The sequence below is a fragment of the Microtus oregoni genome, unplaced genomic scaffold (genome assembly GCF_018167655.1).
Source record: "Microtus oregoni isolate MIOR12 unplaced genomic scaffold, Mior012 000088F_ref0000325, whole genome shotgun sequence".
Classification (NCBI taxonomy): Eukaryota; Metazoa; Chordata; class Mammalia; order Rodentia; family Cricetidae; genus Microtus; species Microtus oregoni.
The window spans coordinates 3,512,990-3,527,916 of NW_024544555.1; the positions used below are offsets into that span (position 1 = coordinate 3,512,990).

Sequence of the window (14,927 nt, forward strand, 5' to 3'; positions counted from 1 at the left end):
AGCTTCTTCTCAGCATCTCACAGACTCTGATATTTTCTTTCTCTGCTTTGATACTATTACTTCCATGTAGATTTGACCAAACTCTGGTTTCCTTTTTTGATCTCAGTTCTCACTGCTAGGTATGTCACTTCCAATGCTCATCTTAGTTAAGCCAATGTCACATGTTGGCTTCCATTGAGCTGTGATACTTAGGAGTATAGTGGGGTAAAGAAAGCAGCAGACATCATTAGCAAACTCATGTCTAAAAGATTAATAAACAAGTATTATGAACAACAACTTTGATAGTGTAGATGAAAGGGACCCATTCACTTTATCAAACTCACACCAGAAGAAATAAAAAAATCTAAGAGGGTAGACCTACATAATAACCTTAAAGTCAAAGCAAAAAGACTAGATGGGTGAAGAATGGATTTTCCAAACATTTAGAAAATAAATTATATCAATTCTCTAGAGCCAAAAATAAAAACATACATTTTCTAACTCATTCTTTAAGACCAACATTATTGTAATACTAAAGCCAGAGGCACAGAATACAAAAAAGAAAACTATACACTAGTATTTCTTGTAAATATAATTTTAAAAACCTCCAATGAAAATTAAAAAATCAAATACAATAATACATATAAATAAAAGTTATATATCACAGCCAAGTATTATTTACATCAAATTTGCAAAGCTATTCAACATTTGAAAGTCATTTAGTGTAATACATAATTTCAACAGGGTAAACACGAAAAAATTCATAATTATATGAGTAAATGCCAGAAAAGCAATTACAAAATCTAGTACCATTCATGACAAAAACAGAAAATTACAAAGGAGGAAGAGCACCCTCATCTTGATAAAGACTTGTGCACAAAAACCTACAGCTGACATCATACTCAATAGGAAGAAATATAAAACATTTCTACTAATACCAAAGACAAGGCAGAATATACTCTCTTCTCAATGCTACTAAATAGTATAGTGGAAGCCCTTGCCAGAGCAATTAGACAAGGAAAGGGAAATAAGAGAATACAGATAGGGAGGAAAGAAATTGAGGTGGTACCACAGTAAAGAAAAGAAACCAACCATTGGTGCTTTTTACTCACAGGTAAGCAACATATATCTTAATCAATCTTTACAGGAGTTTCATAAAGGGGGAAGTTTTATAGCCGTATAGACTCATTACAGTGTATACACAACTAGATATTATCTGTCCATACCTCCTCCACGTGTGGTTTTCAGCATTTGGGGGACATTGCTTTCAGTGCCTTGCTGCTTAGGTCGAATCACCACATCTTACACACACCTACATCATTCTGAGTCAGAGACAGGAATAGGCCATGGGGAAGAAATGGGGAACATGGAAAAATTAGCTAGGCATGAACCTAGCTGAGCTTGTAGGAGTTAATTACATTGCATCCAAGGAAGACTGATTACAATGTTTTCCTTAAATGTTAATTAATCCTAAATAGCTGACTATACTATATATAAGCAGAATGAGCACATAGTTATAAATGAACTCAAAACACACTATTGATTTGGCTAACAGGTTGGGTAAGAGTCTGGTTTGTAAGAGCAAGTTACAGGCAGCACTATTCAGAAAATTCATTCCCATAGAAATAATCCACCATTTTCCATTAACGACATGATCATCTATGTAGAAAATGAAAATAAATTGCTGTTCAAAAATTCTTCCTGGGACTAATGAAGATAGAAGGAACATAGGAGTCAAGATTTATGTACAAATGTCAATTGCTTTCTTATGTAATAGCACAGAACAGCTGGACTTGAATAAACATGGTTATTTACAATAGCACTGTCCAAATAAAATGCTGTAAGTTTAACAAAATGAATATAATATGTATATGAGGAAAGATGATGAAAGATATGAAGTAAAAGCTGAATAAATGAACAAATTGTCCATCTTTGTATATATACTCATTGTTGTCAAATTATCAATATGTTACAACTATCTTCATATTAAATACATGCCTAAATTTCAGGAAATCATTTTGTGACTAATTCCAAAATCACTAACAAGTTTAGATGGAAATGAAAAGACCCAGAATAATCAATGCATGTTTAGGATAAGAATAAAGGTAAAGAAACCAACCCTAACTAGCTTTAAAGCATAGTACAAAGCTACAGCTATCAAGACAGTATGGTTTTGACAAAAGAACAAATATATTGATAAATGGACCTCAATCAATAGCCTAGAAATAGATTGGCACATAGTCAATTGGTTGTTTCAAAGAGTCAAAGACAATACAATGGAGTAAAGTAAGTGTCTTTTCAATAAATGGTGCTAAAACAACTGAACACCCATGTGAAAAACCATATACAATCTTTACTTCATTTATGCAAATATGTTTCAAACAGAACAGACAGAGATGAGAAATGGAAAACTTCAAAACTCTAAGATAACACAAGAGACAATACAGACAACCTTAGGAACGAGGCAGTGCTTCAGAAACAATACCAATTTTCCAATCCACGAAAGAGCTAACTTGGTAAGCTGAGATTCACTGGCATTCAGAGCAATAATATCAAGGCAAGAAGAAAAGCCAATGGGAGAAGATAATTGCAAAAGACATATCTGATAAACTGTTATTCAAAACATAAAAAATTCTTAAACCCCTACAATAAGAACACAAACAATGAAATTAAAACTTGGTCCAGAGACCTGAACCGAGTCCCACAAATGGTTCACAGCGGCAAGGCTGCGGATCAAAGGATGCTTCAGGTCATTCTGGTGCCATTGGAGAGCTGCAAGTTAACATGACAAGATGCCATTGCACTTTCTAGATATAGAAGACTGACAACTGCCAAAGCTGTTGCACTTTCTGAATAGCAAGACTCTGACTGGGTAGCATGCAAATTGACACCGGCCCCAGTACACACTTGCCAAATGATTAATCATTTATGTCCCTTGGTATTTACCCAAATTAAAATATCTGTTCTAAAAAATTTATTAACATATGTAAAGTATTTTTATGTATAATTTCCAAAATTTGGAACTACCCCTATTCCTTTCAGGGGGGCAAAACAATAATCTCTGAAAGGGCCAAACAACACATTATTATTCAGTACTAAAAAGAAATGAGTTAGCAATCATGAAGAGATACAGAGGAAATAACATTTATATAATTCAGTGAAAAAAATCCTATATGGAAATATATAGAAAGGATAGATAACGTATTATCCTAATTACAGTCATCTTCCTACATCCACTTGTCTGCCGCCAACAGATAGAGACAGCAGACTTAAGGGACTTGAATATCCATGGATGTCAGTGTCCAGATGGTTCTAGAACCAATTTCCCCAGGATGTCTTGCATCTGATATACTATAAAGGTTAAGACTGAATAGGAACAGTGCAATCATTAGTGAAACAATTCTGTAAGAGGCTAGAATGATAGAGAAACGTTTGTACATTTGTTGAATCTATAGAATGTATAAAACCTAGAGAAAATCACACTGTGAATCATAGAGTTTTAGGTGCCAATGATGCATCAGGATAACCTCGCCAATTGTGGGCTATGTGACATTTTCCTGGGGGGTAGTGCCATGAAAGACTGTGGTGTGTTCGTGGGGGCAGAAAGGTACTGAGTTTCTGTGTTTCTACCTGAAGAGGCTGTAAGCATTTGCTAGGGTTTTGTTGTTATTGCCATTTGTTTTGATTTTCTTTGCTTTTGAGTAGCTTTGTCATTTCACCATCTCTAATAAAACACTCCAAACTATGTGACATTTAAACAACAGAACTTATACTTAAGTTAAATTTCTTATACTTAAGTGGAACATCAAGGCAGATTCCCTGTCTGGGAAAGGCATGCTTTTTGACTTTTAGAACGAACCTTCTGACCATGTCACATGGTAGAAAAACCAAAGCAGTTTTGGGATCTCTCTCATAAAGATACTGAATCCCATACGTTCACAAGAGCTCTTCTCTGAGAACATAATATCCTAAAGACTCTGTTTTCTAACAACCATCACATTATGGGTGTGGATTTTAACGTACAAACTGGAGTGGGGGTAACCACATTCAAACTGATATACACGAAAAGGGAACTTGAACATAGAAATACTGCATCTTCCCACCTAATGTGAAAGTGTATGTGTGTGTGTGATTCAAAGATGAGTCAAAAAAAAAAGCCACTATTGTATTCATGGGGTTTCTCTTGGAAGATTATGAAGAAATGTAGGCTTGCACTTTTAAAAATGTTTTCTAATTGTTTTCCTGAGTTGTCCTTTTCCCTTCCATCCTTTTTTTTTTTTTGAGATAGTTCTCAGTGTGATGCTTAAGTGAGTCCCACAATCCTCAAGCAACCCCCCTACCTAGGCCTCCTGAATTACAGAAACTGCAGACATGCATCAGTACATAGTATAATGCATCTGTTTGTTTTTTCCATGTGTACCTGTATAGTTAGAATTCACAAAATTGTGAATAAATTAGTAACAGACAAATGGGAAAGGTGATTTAGCAAGTCTCATTTTATTTAAGGAATCTTCAAACTAGACCTCTTTTTTTTATGTTTTTTGTTTTTTTTGTTTTTTGTTTTTTTGGTCTGTCTGTTTTTTGAGACAATAGTTTCTTTGTGCAGCCTAGGCTGCCCTGGAACTCTCTCTGTAGACCAGGCTGAACTTGAACTCACAGAGATCCGCCTGCCTCTGCCTCCGGAGTGCTGGGATTACAGGTTTACACTCCCACCACCTGACTAAACTGGACCTCTTTAGTCCAATCCCACACACTGAGAATGATGAACACCGCAAACCAAAATCTATTTTCACTTGGCCTTTTTATACATGTTTCTGCTCCACCGTTTTGAACATTTCTCCTAGAAACTATTCAGGAGGAAGCATCCATCACTAAAGATCTGCGCAACACTGAGCTTGTCACCAACAATGCTGGAACATAGCTCTTCTGTCTGTATCTTCAATTTAGAGAACACAAGCTTCCAAACACTAGCCCACTGATTGGACAAAAACCACTAGGGTAAAGAGAAAAAAGAACAAGAGTTGTATTGGCATCTTTTGTGATATGTTTTTTCTTCCTCTCCTTTCCCCCTGGTGTGTGTGTGTGTGTGTGTGTGTGTGTGTGTGTGTGTGTGTGTGGTGTTGCAAAGGTGGAGGCTGGCAGTTGATTTCTGATTTGGATAGATGACTAGCGAGGTATCCCTTAGAGCGCGTTTGTTTGTGTCCTAGTGTTGCAGTTACAGACACATGCCACCGCACCTGGATGTCATGTGAGTACTGCAGTCCAAACTCAGGTCCTCATACGTGCACAGCAGACACTTTACCTACTGGGGCATCTATCCTGCCTGTGACACTCTTATTTTGTAGTTGCCATTGTTGCTTGCATTTTAGAGTTCTCATACTCTATAAACACAATATTTTGTATATAATGCATATATACATGTATTTGTATATATATATATTTGTGCACACAAATATATAGAATATCAAACATGCTAAAAAATACTTAGATAATACCTTCCAAATCAGAAAACTTTATGCACCATTACCATAGCCACCATCTGGACCACCACCTCATTTTAGGAAGGGAACCAATAATCTCCAAGCTCAGAGAGAAGGGAAATGTGTTGGCAAAACTCCAGCTAGTAAATTGGTTAGGGCTGAACATTGAGACTGTGAATAACTTTTCTGGTTTGGTTTGCTCTCCACACCTCTTTTTATTATTCTCCTGATGAAGTTGAACTGTCTTGCAAAATGCCACGAGGTCACGTAAAGAATAGAGATTTATTTCAACATTATTTTCCTTGAAGTTTAATTTAGAAAGTTCTAATTTACCCAAGCAGAAGTGGAGGTTCAGCTTGTACTCCTCCCAGTCAGTTTTCTACTTCCAGGAAACTTTCTCTGCATCTCACGGGGACACCTCTACAGAATGCTGCCCAGCAGAAATAAATCATGACCAGTATCAGCTCCAAGAGCTGCTGACAGAAACCCTAACAGACATCACTGCAGACATATTATACATTATAAGAACAGTCAGCACAAGCCAGTTTCCAGAGACCATTAGCAGGAGGGAACCCTGCCAATTGCGGCGTTACTTAGAAGACATGTTTTGTATGTTCCTGAAAACGCACTGCCAAACTTCCCAGGAGTGCTGAGAGTTTTCAAACAGTTCAGTTTCTGGTGCAGAAACACTCAACTCAAGGCTATCCCCTGAGCTGGGAAAGTAAGATCTCTGTTCCCTAGGAAACACACGTCCTTTCTTGTGTTAGAGTACTCTCCTCTGATTCATGGGTACTCCTGGGCTTGGGCGCTGACAGACAGGGACCTTTGTAAATCTGGACTTCTATTTCCAGTGGCCAGTCTTTTCACAGGGCAAGGAAGGGAACACCAACCAAATTTGAACACTTAAAAGTCAGGCTGAAAAAAAAGTAAGGGTCCACATATTTTATTTTGTTCAAATTCTCTCTTCTACCCCCAGAGCCTTAGCTGACTTCATAGGGGAAACATCTTGTACTGAACCTCACATGGGAAACAGGGAGCTAGCAATGAGCCAAGGCCCTTGGAATTGAGTCAGGAACAAACCCATGTAATCAAAGTGTCATGGCTTTATTTTCCTGGATGGCAAAGCCTTTGAGGTATCATTTGTTCTTGCAGACTCTGTTTCATAATTCTTCTCCTCTTGGTAATTTTCTTGTTGCTTTGAAAATTACACTTGGGCAGAAAAGTATCTTAAGAATACACAATTTTTACTTAAAAGTGCTTTCCTATGCACTTAGTGTCATCTTATAAGTATGAGCCAGCCTTGGAAAACTTCAGCTGCATGAGTTTCTATCAGGAGAAAAGTTTGAGCACATTGTTCAGATAACCATTTACATATAGGTCTAGAATCATAAAATTAGCTCTATGGTGGCTGACACCAAAAATGGGGCATTCACTGTATAATGCCGCAAGCTTTTTACACCTTTATTCCGCCAAACATATTTGTTAATTAACTTATTCAGAATTTACTGGAAACACTCATTCCCTTAAGAGTGGTGTGGTGATTAGTATGTCAGAGACAAGATGTATCTTAATTTTTTTTTTAACCAGTACTCTTCTCAATAATGTCACAGTGGATTTAGATCAACTTGGACAAACGAGGATTTTGCATCAGCTGTTCTCATGGGTTGAGCGACTCCTCCCAAAGATTCTCTAAGTACTGAGTAAGCGGCAGGATAGCAGTTTTCTAGTGGTGTTGGTGAAAGATCTGCCTTTGCTTGGTATTATTGTAGCATTCCTAGAGCTGCCACAATGTTCAGGCTACTGAAATGAGAATAATAATGCCACTCGCAATCTACAGCAAGCGCTGATCACGAAAGAGCGATTTTAGATTCTGCTGCTGTCTACTTACCGTCTATGAGATTTGGGATTATTTGGTGTCTGTTTCAACTTCCTTATACCTGCAATAGTTTCTTGCTATCAAGGGTGCAGATGGCATAAAACTGGTAGTGCTGAGTCATAGACTATGGCTTCAAAAGCAATGATCAACTAGAGGAAGGAGCTAAGACAGTGCTGAATCTGCAAGGAAGAGACTAAAAGTCTATAGCTTGCTTTTTTAAAAAAAAATTATCTGAACCATAATAGAATGGGCCATCCCAGTGTGACAGAAGCTTGAGAGAGTTTCTGGAAGCTTGAGTAGCAAGGAGCTTAATATAAAGACAGTAAGACACAGATACTTAATCACTAGATGTAATCTCAACAATGCGAGCATATGCTGCATGTAAATCCAGAAAATGAAGCAGCCTAATGCACTTTGCCATGGCTGCATCCCATCTGGAGCTCAGGGTTCAGCGCACAAGCCAAGGCACTGTCTTATCAGAAGAAAACTTATACAACACAGCACAGCCTGGGAAAGAAATCACAACGGTGGAATGTGCTTAGAGGAGGGGGGTAAGGAAGCCATGGATAACAAAAACAATAAAGCAGACTTCTCATGTCCAAGCATTCAGTAGGCAGAGGCAGGAAGGTCATCACAAGTTTAAGGACCTTGACTACAAAGTGCTTCCCTAGCTACCCTGGGCTACAGAGTAAACCCCAAAGAAAGGTAGAGGGAGAGGCAGAAACAGACAGAGAGACAGAGACATTTGTATGTGTGTGCACTCGTGTGTTTGTGCACAGAGACACTGCCCTCAAGCATATAAAGAGAAATGAAGTTGAATATATGCTAAGCTCTTATTATAAACAAAGTAGTCAGTGTTTTCATTTTGTGGATGGGAATCCAAGAGCAGAAGAAGACTTAGTTACAAGCTTAAGATAGATTATTGGTGAGGGGATGAAGCCAGCTCCCCAACCTCCATCCCCCGTAGTCCATCCCTAGTTCTTGGACAGATAGAGCTATTTATAAATTATTTCTAGTCTTACAGGATTATGGTCAGCATGTAGTTCCCTAGTTCCTCTAAAGCCGCATATGTGCTTTAGCCAATTAAAGCTGAGCTTCCATAACACTTATTACTTCTGCAAGAAAGATTCCAGGTCTGTGTGCAAGTAGCCATAAACTCCTTCCACTGCTGATGCGTGGAGGTGATCTCTGAAGGACAGGTATGAACAGAACTTCCCTTGTGGCATTTGTAGACAACTGGCAGGTACAAAGAAAGAAAAATGGCGGGGCGATGGTGGCTCACGCCTTTAATCCCAGCACTCGGGAGGCAGAGGCAGGCGGATCTCTGTGAGTTCGAGACCAGCCTGGTCTACAAGAGCTAGTTCCAGGGTAGGCTCCAAAGCCACAGAGAAACCCTGTCTTGAAAAAGAAAAAAAAAAAAGAAGAAGAAGAAAGAAAAATGGCTGTTGTTGTTTTATTGAGCCATTGTGGTTTAGGTCTTCCTACTATGCCATCATACTTCCTTTTTTCAGACAAACATGAGAGTCAAAAACACATATTTAAAATCTTTGAAAATGTCTCTAAATAAGGAAATGCTTATTTTTCTAAGATGAGAACCAAGAGCAACCTGCAAAAACTATATAGGCAGGCAAATTGGGTAACTTTCTAATCTGAGAAGTTGCTTCATGAGACTGTGGGCTCCCCCGTGACGACAGCAGTATTTAGGCCAGTGCAGATGCCATCTCGCATCAGCCTGATGAAACAGATGTTTTAAATAAGGAGTTTTAATATCAAACACCTCCAATATGCTAGGCATCCCAGGCTTTGAGAAAAACCCAAACACACAGTCCCTAGCCTCAAGGGAATAACCCTCAAGTACAGAGCTAGATAACCTCTGTGTTTTTTTTAAAACAGTGTGATTAAAGGAAATTAGAGATAATGACATGGCCTGCATGAAGCAGACAGCAAGCCTGAACTCAAAAACCCATGTAGCTCTTGAAACACTGCTGCTGTCTGAGTCGTATTTTTCAATTAGGAGCCCAAAGTACAGAGCTCGCGAGAGGGAGCAAACCCGAGAGAAATGCTGGGTTTCACGGAAGAACGTTGGTTTCAAGGAAGAGCATTTTCCCTCTCTCTAGCTGCCCTGTTTCAGTCTTGCACACCAAGCATATTATCCGGCTGACATCAGGGCTGTTCCAGCAAGGGGGACGGTACTGACTCACAGCAATTGCTTCTGACCTTTTCCATACCCTCCTGCCCCCCTTCATGCCAGGAAAGGACCATTTGAAGAGTGATGGAGTTAGACGTGTAGAGAAGCAATTACCTTTCTATAATGGGCTATTCAGTTGTGAAATCTGCCAAAATCATTCCAAGATACCAGACGCCTTCCCTAAAAGGGCTGGTGGGCTGGCCTACAGGAGTCGCACACTGGAAGAGGATGTGAAAACCATAAAGGAGATGAGTAATTCCAGGGCATGCCTTACAAAAGGCCTCTCCACCCAGCGCTAGCCTCGGGTCCTGCTTTCCCTGGATGGTAACAGTACTTAAAAGTTTGTTTTTTTTTTTAAAAAAAAAACTACCAAAAATTGAAGCGGTGAGAGATAAGCTGGCCTTTCACCAGCTCATTGCATTTTGATGGAAAAACAGCTCAGAGCAGGATGAGTCTTAACGGTAATCACTGGGAAGCAGACATTTCCATTGCAGGATATTATTCCTGATGGCATTAGTGAGGAATAATACACGGGAGGGGGTGGGTTGCACAGCCATTACCTAGACTGGGCAGAGGGCACAATTCTGATTCCTACTGTTCCCCAACTCAGACCCTATGGTTTGAACTTCAATTTCTCCAGACCTCCACCGGCCCTGAATTTTCTGAATCCTGCCTCTGACTTTCTATGAAATCGATACACAAGTCGTCCCAGTAACCTCAGACACTTCAGCATGGCCTGAGATTTTTCTCTAGAACACACAGAGAAGAAATTAGCTTTGACACATGTAAGAGCGGCAGGGGGTCGGCAGCTCGTGCTGGTTTACTATGCGCTCTTAAAACCCCCATCTATTTTCAAATGTGTGATATTTTTACAGAGACAGCTGCCTCCCATGAGACCCAGGCGTGTGCCAAGCTATGTACACAAACACACTCTTCATAAACACAGATGTGAAACGCCATGCTACCGCAGAAGTGAGACACGAAGATTCGGCTGTTTAGTGGCCCCACACCCAAAAGTTTCAAAAGTCAGAGAGAAGACTCTTCATTCTCTGCTTTAATCCACACTCTGTAGAGATGACCCCATTTTCTTAGCATCAATCTGACCTCTGCCCCGGTGACCTGAGTTGAGTTTTAATCTAGAGCCGAGGGGGACCAAGACAATTGTGCTGTCAGTTCATCGGAGGGAGAGAGAGAGGCTGGGAATCCCTAAGTCCTCCCAGACTGGCAGGGTTGACACACCCACCTAGAACTAACCGGTCAGGGGTGCATCCCCGGGTGACGACCCAGGCCTGAGACCCTTACAGTGCACACAGGAAGATGAGACAATTGCAGACACGTGAGAATCCTGAGGCCCGGGCAGATGGCTTTTTTTTTTTTTTTTTTTTTTTTTCTGAGCCTAGTCGCCCATCTCCTTGTAAAGTGTGAGCAAGAAAGTTGTGCCCGGGCCATGGCGGCCGAGGCTGGGGAAGGGGGCGAAGGCCAGAGGAGGAAAGAGCCCCGATTACTTACGTTGTCCTTGGGACCGAGGTTTTGTAGGACCTCCTTGCCGGTGGCACTCCGGATCTCCACCCCAGCAGACTTGGGCGACTCGGGCGCGGGTTCCCTGCTCTCCTCCCGACCCTGACCCCTGCGCGCGTCTCCCTCCACCCCTGGCCGGCTCCCCGCGCCGCGGCCGCTACCCTGGCTGCTCCGGGGAGTCTTGGAGCCGCGCTGTCCCACGCTCAAAGCATCGAAATCCAATGTCTTGCTCTCGAAGGCGCCCTCCACGTTGCAGAACATGCCTCCGTACTTTTGCCGTGGGACCTGATCTGTGGTGCCCGGCCGAGCCAAGTACACAGGCAGATCATCTTCGTGGGAGCTGTCCCAGCCCCTTCGACCCGAAGCCATGGTTCAAGAGAAAGCGGCTCACGGGCTTTCTTCTTCAGAGGCTGTAGAGAGCAGCGGCCGTCAGCGTGCACAGAGCCACAGTGGTGGGGCGGGAGGAGGCGCCTGAGCCTTCGCGCCAGAGGCGGCAGTGCTGCTCTGGTTCCTGCCTGTCCCCAACCAGCCAAGCTAGCTAGCCGAAGCCCCGGTTCCGATAGCCCCCGGGACCGCCCGCCCGCTCCAGTCGCACCTCCTCGGCCACCCCACCCCCACTCCGCCGCCCTAATGTGGTCTCAGCTCCAGTCCCAGGTCCAGATCCAACTTGTCGCGCGCATAGCACGAACACGGACTCACGCTCCCTGGTCAAGCCGGCTTTTGGGATTTAATTCACACTCAGATACAATTCAGATGTCTTAGAAATAATCCAGGCTGAAAAACTCGGCTACATGAGCACACAAACTCTGTGCCTATTTGAACTCCTGTCTTACACACACACACACACACACACACTCACACACACTCACGCACATCTTTTTTGATCCGTTTGTGGACACAAGAAAGATTGCCCAAGATGTTTATATCTGGAAACTAATTACACAAACTTATCCAGACTCCTTCCTGGTCCTATCCGCAGTCCAGACTGCCTCTTCCAATCTCAAAATTATACCACGTCTCAGTCCCAGAACTGCCTCACAAACCTTCACCTTCACACAAGTCCCTGAACTAGATTTCCCACAGGCGCATGCACAAATATGCATACATATACAAGCCCGTGCCAGTGAGAGAGGAAAATCCTCTAACCACTAGCAATCACAAAATGTCTGTAATTATCTCACCTAAACCCACTTTGAACTCATGTACGCCATCTCAGACTTTGCTTTTTATCCAACTTTAATTTGCCTCAGGCGCAATTACATTGAATCACAGACAAGCATACATTTCCAGATTTTATTTTGAGAAATGTTTGTAATTAATACCTTGACCATCAAACAAACTCCAGGCTCATACCTCACACAGAGACTGAAGCCAGTAATCACCTCTCAGAATCCCTCATTTAGGCTCACACGCAAGCCTAAATTTACCTCAAAAACTGGACAGGTGAAGACTTTGCCTTCCGTTTTGGCTATATCGTTGCCACATGAAATAGAATCTACCAACTACAGAATTCAAAATACACCTGTACACATCCTAAACCTAGAATAGGAAGTGCCCCGATTTAATTGCTTCCCTCTCATCTGCGCATTGTTTACTCAGTTGACATGAATTAAGTCCCTTTCTGCTCTTCACAGACCCCTAGAACAACAGTTGTACAGACAGATGGGACCTGTTCTCACCATGCCTGATGGTCATCCATCTAGGCCCAACATTTGGTGCTTTGCTTTACAGACCCAATTTTTCTTTAAATTTCCTCCCACCTCCCAAGGTCCACCAACGCATGCTTGCTTTGTTGAGCTGACCTTTGTTTATGTTCTGCATAACACACAAAGTTGCTCCATGAGTCGCCTTTAAAATGACGGTATCAAGGGGGTATTTATGGAGTTTCTGTACCTGTTTCATATAGACTCAGTGTGTGTGAGTATGTAGCAGCCTTTTTTTGTGGACACAGGTAATCTTCAAAGACATCAGCACTGGATTTGATGAACCAAAACACTAAGTCCCGACTTCAGAGTGGAACAAAACTCTACCAACTGTAGCATGAGAGAACCAATGGCAGGCCTATGGCCTTCACAGAGGATTGGGGCGATGAAAATTAGCCTGAATTAAAAGCAAAGACAAGTATGTTAACATAAGGTTTATACCTAGATGCAGAGAATAGAAGACACTTGCTAAGTACCCCATGTACTATGAAAATAATGCATTGTTTCTTAAACACCCTCCAAGCACTGGATCCTGTTAAACAACTACTTATTACTGATGAACCCAGAGTTTCATATGAGAAACTGGCTACAGCACCTTCCCCTCGGTGTTCAGACACTTGTTTCCTTGTGACTGACTTTCTTATTATTCTTAGTGCCTTCAAGTTGTAGAACCTTGCTTTGTGCACTGATGCGAGGTCCCTCTTTGTGGAACACAATTTCAGTGAAGGGAAACAAAGGGAGACAGGGAAGATGGCCATAGTGGCCTAAAGAATTCTATTAGGAATTCTCTGCGCTAGGGCATTTCTTGCAACATGTTCACTAACCTTAATAGATACTGCAGATCAAGTATCTTTATATGTTTTGAAAGCAAAGTTTCTGAGCAAATCCTCAGATTCTGACAAAATCCTAACTTGTAGCAAGTTATGCACCAAGAGAATAAAGTTTCCTTTGAGAGGGTGCATATTCTAATGCAGGTGCACACTTGCAAGAGCTCATGTGTTTTGCTGTGAGGCATGCACGACAGACTATGCCGCTGTGTAGGTGCACCCTCTTTTTGAAGCTCTGTTTTCTTGCTGCTATGTATGATGTGATGTGCATGCCAAATAACTATATTTGTTGTTCAAACACTACACTTCAAAGCCAACTGCTGTGTGCACACACATGTGCTTAATTAAGCGAGCGAAGCCGCATATTATTGAAAAGACTGAACTAAGAATGGCTGCTCTGACTTCAGTTCGGCAAGTATGTGGTCTTAGGCACGTGTCACGTTTCAATGGTTTGTATATTTATTTCTCCTACATGTCTGGCTCGCTCATCCCACAGGTTAATTGCAGGTGTCAGCCTTTGAGGAGTATGTCATGCTCAAAAAAGTTTCATACGCATTGACTTCAGCGATAATAACCCGATAGGGTTATTATCACTTCCCTTTCTATAAGCAGCAGGAATAGTGAGGCTCAGATCTGCTGTTTTCTTGTTCACAATATCAACGTTAGTACTTCTAACTGAGGCTCAAGCATTCTACTAGCTGATTGTTCTGAAACACCATTCCATGGTGGATCAAAGAAATCAGAGTTGGGAAGGACAGAGGTCGGGTGTTAGGAGACAAGCCGACCCTAAGTACCTACCTTGTTCTTGGGTGGAAGTTAGCTTTAAGACAAGGACTCATACAAAGGAATATCCTCCCTCTTAGATGTGCTATCCTCATCCTCCCACTTAGATGTGTTGTCCTCAGGAACACATGGTATTTGTGACATCACTCTTTTCAGTGAGAAGATAAGCATGACAATCACACACAAGAAGAGCATTATGACTGCAGGCACTTAACCTGTCCTGCCCAGGAGGTAGTTACTCAAAAAAAACGCTCCAAATAGCGAACATCTTCTCTAATTTGGGACTGAATAGAGCTTTCATCCTGTCACACCAGATCAAACGTACATTTTCTGCCGCCACAGTAAATCCCATGCCACTTGGCATCGGGATGACTGGTGATGAAAATCCATAGCATATCCGATTATAACTTCAGAGACATGTCTTCCGGAGGCATCTTCTATTACCCATAGGTCAGCAGAAGGCAAGGATGCATCAGCAGTCAGCAGTGGCATGCACCATGCAGTCTTTATAAGGCAACACAGAATACATTCTACTTAAAACACGTTGTACCATATTTTCATAAGAGAAACAAG

General features: G+C 41.6%; 1 protein-coding gene across 1 annotated transcript in view; it reads right to left on the reverse strand.

Moving 5' to 3' along the window:
* LOC121442262 (dihydropyrimidinase-related protein 3-like) overlaps positions 1–11,458 on the reverse strand; it is a 111,204-nt gene extending 99,746 nt beyond the window's left edge. The window contains exon 1 of the mRNA XM_041643743.1: positions 11,033–11,458. Coding sequence (XP_041499677.1) covers positions 11,033–11,410 — 378 coding nt within the window. The 5' untranslated portion in view covers positions 11,411–11,458. The remainder of the gene's footprint in view (positions 1–11,032) is intronic.
* Positions 11,459–14,927: the final 3,469 nt, after the last annotated feature.